The sequence below is a fragment of the Pteropus alecto genome, unplaced genomic scaffold, assembly GCF_000325575.1.
Source record: "Pteropus alecto unplaced genomic scaffold, ASM32557v1 scaffold179, whole genome shotgun sequence".
Classification (NCBI taxonomy): Eukaryota; Metazoa; Chordata; class Mammalia; order Chiroptera; family Pteropodidae; genus Pteropus; species Pteropus alecto.
Genome location: NW_006442112.1, coordinates 169928 through 180656, shown reverse-complemented (window position 1 = coordinate 180656; position 10729 = coordinate 169928). Strand labels below are relative to the sequence as shown.

The 10729-nt window shown below is 48.3% G+C and overlaps 1 protein-coding gene across 1 annotated transcript; it reads left to right on the top strand.

The window, feature by feature from the left end:
* Positions 1-617: 617 nt before the first annotated feature.
* Positions 618-10405, top strand: ARMCX4 (armadillo repeat containing X-linked 4). The gene is made up of 3 exons (XM_015596205.2): positions 618-706; positions 2662-2745; positions 3487-10405. Exon 3 carries the CDS (start codon positions 3632-3634, stop codon positions 10070-10072), a length of 6441 nt encoding a protein of 2146 aa, XP_015451691.1. The 5' UTR covers positions 618-706; positions 2662-2745; positions 3487-3631; the 3' UTR covers positions 10073-10405.
* Positions 10406-10729: the final 324 nt, after the last annotated feature.

Below are 10729 nucleotides of genomic sequence, written 5' to 3'. Positions count from 1 at the left end.
TTATAGCAACTAGAAAACATTTTTTTAATATGGCGCAAAAATAATGTAAGTGAATGAATCTTGTTATTTTTAAGATCTCATTTTTAATGTCAAATGAAATGGCTTGACTGAATTTTCGGCTTACGAAAACAGTGAATGTAACATTAAAAGAAAAAAAAGTTGCATAAAAATAAAGTTAAGCCTCTCCTTGCACTCTCTGCTTCCTTTCCTAACATCCCTTCCCTAAGCCCATTTTGGTGCGGAAAGGTATCCGATGGGGAGCATCGGTCTTACAGTGTAAAAAAGAGAAGATTTCTCAAAAAAGCTTCAGAAAAGCTCGGAGCCAAGGTTTGGGTGTGGGTAGGAGATGTAGACTTCTTTGGTAAACAGAGAAGAGCACACCCCAATTGCAGGGTGGTGAGGCCACTTGTGGGCTCTCCAGCTGGAGAAGGCAGGGCTGAGTGAAAGAGAGGTGCGCGCTGAGGCCCAGCGCAGAGACATGTGAAGGGGGAGTTCTGCGTGCGGAGTTGATAGAACGTCCTGTCGAACTCCCCTCCAGCCCATGGGTGGGAGTGAAGGCGAGCTCGTTGGTGACGCGAGGCCCTCACGTGACCCGGAGCTGCAGAGCGACGCAGCCTTCGGTGCAGTCGTCACTCCTGTCTGGGTACCAGCTCCCCGCTGCCCTGCGCACGGCGGGCTGGCATCGGGCCCGGGGAAAGCCGAGCAGGTAAGGGCCCGGGGCCGCGCGGAGACCGGGACGGCAGCCGCCCGCCAGCTCTGGTAGCGGTTCCGGGACTAGGGGACAAAGCGGGCTCAAGTTCCAGGAGCCTTTGCTCTCATTATCCCGAGCTCCCCTCCCCCTGTCTAGTGCAGGGGAACCGTGGGCTTTGACAGGGCGGCTAGTGGGGGAGTGTCCCAAGAGGAAAATACAAAGATTGTGATGTCCCTTCCTCCCTGACTCTAATCACTGACTGCATACATCCGCTCAGCTTCCTGCTTATTTCAGTGGAAGGGACACGCCACAGTGGCGTTCGCAGAGAAAATGGTGGGTCTTAGTGACTGGACGGCAGGATTGGTGGGGGTGACATATCAGAATGTGGAGAGGGACGTTTTGATAACTGGGTTCTTGAATCCAGACAGGCTAGTATTGGAATCTGTATCCTGGGTCCAAGCACTCAAGTGTCTTTACTCATGGTGTGGTACAGTTTGTGGGGAGGCGAGGGGAGCAGGCAAAGAAAAAACTGTACAAGATCCGCGGAGGTTAATGCGAGCATAAGCACTGTCTGTAAACCACCCAAGTTCTATGTGCATTCTATTATGACGGGAACTTAGGCACCACTGTCTGGTTGGGATATGGGATAGGGCTAGCTAGGTGACTTTCCCTAAACTGTGTTTGCTTACCAAGCTTAGGATTCTTAACTTAAATTGTATGTTGAAGACCAATAAAGATAGCAAACTTTTCTATGGATGCTTTTATTTGCATTTTAGATAATACTGAGAAGATACAAATTGTATTAAAAAACATTATTTATTTTTATTGTTTTAGAGAGGGGATCTTTGTGGGGGAGGGATAGTGATTTTGCAGAAGCAAAATCTTCTCCCACATCTTGTCTCTTCTACTGCTGGAGACTCCTACAGATGAATTTAAGGGGAAGTAGATGGTAATAGACTATGATTCTAGAGCAGTGGTCACCAACCTTTTTGGCACCAGAGGCTGGTGGACCTATGAGAATCTAATGCCGGATGATCTGAGGTGGAGCTGAGGTGGTGATGCTAGTGCTGGGGAAAGGCTGCAAATACAGATGAATCTTTGTCTCCTGGGCGCTAACCTACTGCTGTGAGGCCGGGTTCCTAAAAGGTCATGGACCTGTACAAGTCCACGGCCCCGAGAGCTGGGGACTCCTGTTCTACAGTATGGGAACTGTGAGGCTCCATCTCTTTATCCTATAGCTTTTCAGATATCCCACCAGTATAAGCATCTTGGTGAAATAAATTATGGATTTTGGGGAGAAGCCCTAGAATCCTACAGGAGGTTTTAAAATATTTTGCCTTTGTCACTACGCATTTATTTTTCCTGCCTCCCTTTTCCATCTTGCCCATTTCAGTGCTGGGAAGCCTCAGGTTCTACCTGCCAGAGAATGTGCCTCTAAATCCAGTAAGGCAGGTATTGGGACCAGTGTCTCAGACGGTGAGATGTCACAAGCACTCAACATTCACCTTCCTCTTTTTCTCTGTTCCTTAGTCTTACCATACACCTACAGTAGGACTGTTTACCACTAGAAGCAAGGGAAAGGGGGAGACTGGCTTGGAACCATAGAGGTTGGTGTGAAAGTAAGCAGTGCTGGGGGATGACAACAGATGGTAGGAACAGAAGGTGGCTGAGACTTGAGAGGGTCTCAGTAGAGGGTACTTCTATCTTTTCTACACTCTGCCAGATTTCCACAGTGTTGCCGCACCCCATACTGATTTCAGTGCAGGAAGCAGTAGGAATATTGGGGTAACAGTGGGCTGGAGTATGACTGAAAAGAGAAGACTTGAGGCGGGGAGGAACCATGAGATGGGACACAGTAGCAAATGACCTTGACTCTGGCAAAGCAAGTACTGGGGTCAGGGATCAGGGTGCTTGTCTGTTCTATGAAGGACTCAGTCTCTATTATCTCCTGTTTGTTTACTTTTATATAGATCTGCCTGCATGTCTGCTGCAGGGTTTGAGATGACTGCAAGCAAAAAAACAAGGAGGAAATTGCCTCTGATCAGTATAGACTGGTAAGAAGATGGAGACTGCCTGGGTAGACCTCTAGGGTGAGTTGGTGGAGGCCAGTGTGTATCCAATAGGACCACTGTCTATTCTAGAGGATCTTTAACTTCTTCCTTTCCCAGCCACCTTTCCCACCATCCCTGTCACTTACTCCACACTCTCATCTTTATTTTGGTACAGGGAGTGGGGTGAACTGAGGAGGATGAAGCTGTAGTTTACTAATGATATGCCTGGCATATCCAGAGCAAAATCTCCACTTCTATCTGTCCTTCTATCTGTCTGTCTGTCTGTCTGTCTCTAGGTCTATAGATCTCATGGGTTTATAGATCTACTCTAATGTGTATCATCAGTCAAGAAAAAGAAAGAGGCAGGAACCACCTTGGATCAATACAGGTTGGTATGAGAGTGGGGACCTGTGGGAATGGTGGCCAGAGAAGGTCCAGTAAAAATCAAGATCTGAGGGCTTCTCAGTCTCTCCTATTCATAGTCATCCCCCACCCCCACTATCTTTTCTGCTACTCATTTAGCGTAAGGAAATGTGTATGGAAGTACCTTGGGAGAAAATGATTGGATACTGAGAAAAATGGGGAGGAGATAAAATAAAATGGATATAGAGAAAGTTTGCTAATGATCCTCTTCTCCCACCAAGCACAACATTTTTATATTTTCCTGGTCCTTCTGTGTATCTATCTGTATGGTGCACAGAATTAGAAGATAAATTTTAGTCCATTTCCTTCCTCCACTTCTAGGTCCACCTCCAGTGGCAGCTGTAGTGACCTTTGAGTGGCTGAAGACCAGCACCCTCACAAGCTTACATCCAGACCTAACACTCTCTTTCTCCAGCCCAACTGAGCCCTCCTATACCTTATTTGTGCTTTCAACAGGGGTGATTACATGGGTCGCATTCAGGAAGTAGGCTGGGTGACTGCAGGACTGATGATCTGGGTTGGTACCTGCTACTACATTTACAGATTAACCAAGGGAAGAGTTCAGAGTGTGAGGAGACCTGCCAACAATGGGTCTAGAGTCAAGATGGAGACCATGGCTGGGGTACAGAACCAGACCTTGGCCATCAGTGAAACCATGGCTGAGACAGAGATTGAAACTAGACCCAAGGCCAAGACTGGAGAAGAAACTGGAACAAGTGGAGCTGGAGCCGAAGTAGAGACTAAGGCCACTGCTAGAGCCAGACCCAAAGCTAGCTCTCAGGCCAAGGCAATGGCTGGGGCAGAGGCAGAGGCCCAATCTGAAGTCAAAACAGTGGTTGTGACAGAAGCAGTGACTCTGGCTGAAGTCAAAGTCAAAGCCAAGGAAGTGACCATGAAAGAGGCAGTGACTCAAACTGACTCTGAGGCTTGCAGAGTAGTCAAGAAAGAGGCAGTGACCCAGACCAAGGCTAAAGCTTGGAGACTGATTGCCAGGGCAGGGATCAAGAAAGAGGCAATGACTCAGACCAAAGTGGAAGCTTGTATATTGACTGAAAAAGAGCCAGAGATGAACAGAGCACTGGTGGCACAGAATGAGACCTTGGCAGTGACCAAAGAAGTAGCCAAGATAAGTGCCATAAACAAGACTGAAATTGTGTCAGAGACCAAAGCAAAAACCCTGGAAGAGACTGTGAATGTGGCCAAGACTCAGTCTGAGACCAGGCCTCATGCCACAATTGATGCTAAGGGAAATCTTACCACCATGCCCAGGGCAGAAGCTGGAGTGGATATGAGGTCTTGTGCACTGTCTCAGGCTGTGACCAAGATCCAGGTTGCTGACATGTCTCATGCTGGGGTTGAAGCTAAGGGAAATCATAAAACTGTGTCTAGGGCAATGTCTGAGGCAGACATAAGGGCTTTTGCCCAGCCTCAGATTGTAACCAAGGCCCAGGCTGAGACCCTGTCTAAGGAAAGGATTAATTCTGGGGGTCATACTAATGCCATCTCTAAGGCAGGGGTGGGGACAGATATAAGAACTTCTACACATCCTCAGACTGCGGCCAAGCAACGGCCTGAAGCAACTTCTGGTGCCAGGGTTGATGACAAAGGAAATACCAATGTCATGACATCTAGGGCAATGACTGGAGTTGACATGAAGGCTGTTGCTCAGCCTGAGACTGTGCCTGATGCCAGAGTTAAGGGTAGAGGCAACCCCAATGTCATGTCTAAAACAGGGACCAAGGCAAACTTGAGAGACAATTCCCAGGTCGAGCTCTTGCCTGATTCCAGGGTTAAAACCAGAGATAATCCCAATGCCATGTCTAAGGTGGGGGCAGGGACAGATATGTTGTCCTATACACAGCTTCAGCCTATGGCCAGTGTCCAGACTGATGCTTTGCCTGATTTCAGGATTAAGGCTAAGGGCAATGCCAACACCATGGCTAAGGAAGGGGCTGGGACAGACACAAAGGCACAGTCTCAGGCTTCTGCCAAGAGCCAGGTTGAGGTCTTACCTAGTACTAGAGTTAAGGCTAGGGGCAAAGCCAAAGGCAAGTGTAAGGCAGATGTTGGGACAGATGTAAAAACTTGTGCACAGCCTCAGGCTGGGGCCAAGACCCAAGCTGATGCTTTGTGTGATTCCAGGGTTGATGCCAGAGGAGATCCTAATGCCATTTCTAGGGCAGTGGCTAAGGCAGAACTGAGGGCCTGTGATCAGCCTCAGGCTATGACCAGTGCCCAGAATGAATCCTTGTCTGGTGCCCAGAAAAAGGTCCGAGGCAATCCCAATGCTGTGTCTAAGGCAGAGACTGGAGCAGATATAATGTGCTCTTCTCAGCCTCAGGCTGTGGCCAATTTCCAAGGCGAAGCTTTGCCTGGTGTCAGGAATAAGGTCAAGGGCAATCCCAATGTTTTGTCTAAGCCCGGGGCTTGGCCAGATGCAACAGTCTCTGCCCAGCCTCAGGTTATGGCCAGTTCTCAGGGTGAGGCCTTGCCTGATACCAAGAATAAGGTCAAGGGCAATCTCAATGCTGTGTCTAAGGCAGAGGCCAAGGCAGATGCAATGGGTTCTGCCCAACCGCAGGCTATGTCTAATTGCCAAGGTGAAGGTTTGCCTGGGACCAAGAACAAGGCCAATACTGTGTCTAAAGCAAGAGCTGTGCCAGATACAATGGGTTCTTTTCCGTCCCAAGCTATGACCAGTTCTCAGGGCGAGGCCTTGCCTGGTGCCAGGAATAAGGTCAGGGACAATCCCAATGCTGTGTCTAAGGCAGAGGCCAGGACAGATGCAACAGGCTCTGCACAGCCTCAGGCTGTGTCTGATTCCCAAGGTGAAGCCTTGCTTGGTGTCAGGAATAAGGTCAAGGGCAATCCCAATACTGTGTCTAAGTCCGGAGCTGGGCCAGATGCAATGGTCTCTGCCCAGCCTCACGCTGTGGTCAATTCCCAGGATGAGGCCTTGCCCGAAACCAAGAATGAGGTCAAGGGCAATCTCAATGCTGTGCCTAAGGCAAGGGCTGAGCCAGATACAATCGGTTCTTTTCAGACCCAGGCTATGACCAGTTCTCAGGGTGAGGCCTTGCTTGGTTCCAGGAATAAGGTCAGAGACAATCCCAATGCTGTGTGTAAGGCAGAAGGCAGGGCAGATGCAAAAGGCTCTGCTCAGCCCCAGGCTGTGTCTGATTCCCAAGGTGAAGCCTTGCTTGGTGCCAGGAATAAGGTCAGGGACAATCCCAATGCTGTGTCCAAGTCAGAGGCTGGAGCAGATACAACAGGCTCTGCTCAGCCCCAGGTTTTGGACAGTTCTCAGAGTGAGGCCTTACTTGGTGCCAGGAGTAAGGTCAGGGGCAATCCCAATGCTGAGTCTAAGGTAGAGGCAAGGATAGATAAAATGGGCTTTTGCCAGCTTCGGTCCATGGCCCATTCCCAGAGTAAGACCTTGTTTGGTGCAACAGACAAGGCTGTACCCAAGTCTGAGGTGGAAGCCACAGAGAAAGTTGATGTCTGTGAAAATCTCAAAACTAAGGTCATTCCCACTTCTGAGAGTGAGGTTGGGGAAGGCACTCAGGCCTGTGGAAAGACTCAGCCTGAGGTTCCTGACTATCACTGGAGGGGAATTGGTTTTGAAGATTGGATTGCTTCTGAGCGATGGATCAAATTTAGGTTTCAGGCCAGAGATGGATACTGGGAGAATAGCATGTCCTGGGCTGAGGATGAGATTGAAGCCAGTATTGAGTCCTGGAGTGGGCCTAGTGATAAGTCTGGTATTAGATCCTGGCCTGGGGCAGAGAATGAAGTTGATATTGGATCCTGGGCTGGAGCTGGGGACCAGGCCAGTGCAGAGCTCTGGGCTGAGGACAAGGCCAGTGGAGGGTCCTGGACTGGGGCTGAAAACCAGGTCAGTGGGGCGTCTTGGGCTGGCACTAGGAACCAGGCTATTGGGGAACTCTGGACTGGAGATCAGGCCAGTGAGGGTTTCTGGTCTGGGGGTCAGACCAGTGGAGTGTCCTGGGCTGAGAAAGAGGTCATTGTAGGGTCCTGGACTGTGGCTGAGAGCCACACCAATGAAGGGTGCTGTACTGAGGCTGAAGAAAAGATCAGTGGAAGATCTCTAGATGTGGCTGGTAATCAGACTAATGGAGGGTCCTGGACTGAGGCTAACGTTGGGAATGAGGCTAGTACTGAGTACTGGGCTGCGGCTCTGGATCAGGCTAGTGGAGAGTCCTGGTTTGGGACTGAAGATTCACTTGGTGATGGATCCAATCCTAGATTTGATCATCAGGCCAATGAAAATGTGTCCTGGGCTGGAGCTGGTGGCCAAGGTAGTGGAGGGTCTAGGCTGGGTTCTGAGGACCAGTCTAGTGGAAGATCCTGGGCTGACACTACAGACCAAGCAAATGGAATGTCTGGGCTGGGGTCTGTGGACAAGTCCAGTGGTGGGTCTTGGGCTAGGGCTGGGAACCAGGCCAGTGGAAGATTCTTGGTTGGGGCTGTGGACCAGGTTATTGAGGGGTCCTGGCTTGGGACTGGTGATCAGTCTGGTGGTGGGTCCAAGTCTATATCGGAGGATCAGGTCAGTGAAGAAGGGTCTTTGGCTGGGGTGGGTAGTCAGGCTGGTGGAGGATCCAGGTTGGGGCCTGAGGACCAGTCTAGTGACGGATCCTGGCCTGACTTTGGAGACCAAGCCAGTGGAGGATTCTTGGTTGAAACTATGGACAAGACCAAAGGAGGGTCCTGGGCTGGACCTGGAGATCAGGCTGGTGGTAAGGCAAAGCCTAGATTTGAGGATCAGGCCAGTAGAAGAGGATCCTGGCTTGACAATGAGGGGCAGGCTGGTGGAGAGTCTAGGCTAGGGCCCAGAGACCAATCCATTGGAGATTCTTGGGCTAGCACTGAGGACCAGGCCAGTGGAGGGTCCGTGCTGGGGCCTGAAGATCAGTCCAATGTATGGTTCTGTGCTTGCAATGGAAGTCAGGCCAATGCAAGAGTGTTTTGGGGTGGGGTTGGTAGCCAGGCCATTGGAGGGTATAGTCCAGAGTCCACAGACCAGTTCAGTGGTGGGTCCTGGGCTAGCACTGGGTGTCAGGCCAGTGGAAGGTCCTGGGTTGGGACTGAGGATCAGGCAGGTAGTTGTTCCAAATTTGGATTTGAGGATCAGGCCAGTGGAAGAAGCTCTCGGGCTGGTGCTGGAGATCAAGCGAGTGGAAAATCCTGGGCTGGGCCTAGGCTGGTGCCTGAGAACCAAGCAAGAGGAGGGTCTTGGGCTAGGACTCAGGACCAGGCCAGTGGAAGGTCCCAGGTCAGTGCTGGGATGGAGGCCAATGAAGGATACTGGTTTGGGGTTGAGAGTGAGACTAATACAGAGTACTGGTTCTGGAGAAGGGAAGAAGCTGGTATTGTGTCCAAGCCTGGAGCTAAAAATGAACCCAGTATTGAATCCAGATCAGGGGCTGAGGAAGAGGGCATCATTAGTTCCAGTTTTGGGGCTGAGGACAAGACCATAATTGGATCCTGGATCAGATCTGAAGAGAAGGCTTATGTGGATTCCTGTGTGGGGGCTGAGGCTGGAGCTGAGGCCAGGAAAGAATCTTGGCTCTGGGATGGAGATGCAACCACTACAGGGTCTAGACTTGGGGCAGGGGAAGACCCTGGCATGGGGTCCTGGACTTTGGCTGAAGATATAGATGAGTATGAGCTGAGTAGAGTGTCCAGCCCTGATATTGAAGAGATCAGTTTAAGGTCCTTGTTTTGGGCTGAAAGTGAGAACAGTAACAAATACAGATCCAAGAGTGAGAAAAATGTCAGTTTTGGGTGTGGGGCTGGAGACAAGGCCAGCACCAAGGATAAACTTGAGGCTGCTGACGGAGTCGATGTAAAGTCTTGTTTCTGGGATGCTAATGAAAACAGAAGTGAAGACAAATCTGCACCTAAGATTAAAGCCAAAAAGTCATCTGAGTCAAGAGGCACATATCCATCCATGGTTCCTGGGGCAGGAATGGGGTCATGGGCGGGAGCCATGATCTGGACGGAAATGAAATTTCCATACCAAAATGAGTCCTGCTTACTACCTGAAGATGAGCTCAGAAAGCAGATCAGGTCTGAGGAGAAAACTCAGCCCTGGTCCTGCCATTGTAAACGCAAAGCTAATATGGATCCACGAGAGCTTGAGAAACTCATTTGCATGATTGAGATGACTGAAGATCCTTCTATTCATGAAATAGCCAATAATGCGCTATATAACAGTCCTGATTATTCATTTTCCCACGAAGTCATTCGCAATGCAGGTAGAATCTCAATTATTGAAAGCTTGCTCAATAATCCCCACCCCAGTGTTAGGCAGAAGGCTTTAAATGCACTAAATAACATCTCAGTGGCTGCTGAAAATCATAGGAAGGTTAAAACATACTTAAACCAAGTATGTGAAGACACTGTCACCTATCCTCTGAATTCAAATGTACAGCTGGCTGGACTAAGATTGATAAAGCACTTAACTATTATTAGTGAATATCAGCATATGGTTACAAATTATATTTCAGAATTTCTTCGTTTGTTAACTGTGGGAAGTGGAGAAACTAAAGACCATATTTTGGGAATGCTTTTGAATTTCTCTAAAAATCCCTCTATGACAAAAGACTTGCTCATAGCTAATGCACCAACATCACTGATTAATATCTTTAGCAAGAAAGAGACAAAAGAGAATATTCTTAATGCTCTTTCACTATTTGAAAATATAAATTACCATTTTAAAAGAAGAGCAAAAGTATTTACCCAGGATAAGTTCAGTAAAAATTCCCTTTATTTCATATTCCAACGACCTAAAGCATGTGCCAAGAAACTTCGAGTCTTAGCAGCAGAATACAATGACCCTGAGGTGAAAGAAAGAGTTGAGTTATTATTAAGTAAACTCTGATTAGTTGTATGTTTCCAAACAAAGCTGAGTAATGTTTTGGTTTTGCAACCTAGGGGTAATACACTCTGTAAATTGTATTATAACTTTGAGACTGATGTTACTTCTGATGGTTGAGAGCTGGACTATTTTATGAACACCAAATGAATTCAAACTTGTACTGAAATTACATGTGTTGATTTTTACCTTGTCTGGGTTGAGATATTTTTAGTATGCTTCATGAGCAGACACTAAACTGATTCTTCATAATTAAGGTAATCTTTGGTCCTTTGTGTGGACTTATGTTTATACATTTGAGATTTTATTTTTGTCATCAATAAAGTTGTGTTTTAAGCAGAAAAAAAAGACACATCTTTGTCCTTGAGTCTGTGATCTATTTGGAATGACAAGATGTATGGAAACAAAAAGATACTAACAATACCAGGAGCCCCTGATCATGGCCAGACCCCATCAGGGGAAGAGCTTCTGCAGGTGACAATGCTCAGAGAAAGTTTTACAGAGGAGGGACACTCAAATAAGCTGAGTTTGAAGGATGGGATAAAAACAAAACAGAGGGCATAGGAGGAAGAAAGAGTGGTGGGAAGAAAGGCATGGAAGTGAGAATCCTGCTCCAGAGAGGAGGTCGACCTGCCTAGAGTGCAAAGTGTAAGAAGGAGAGTG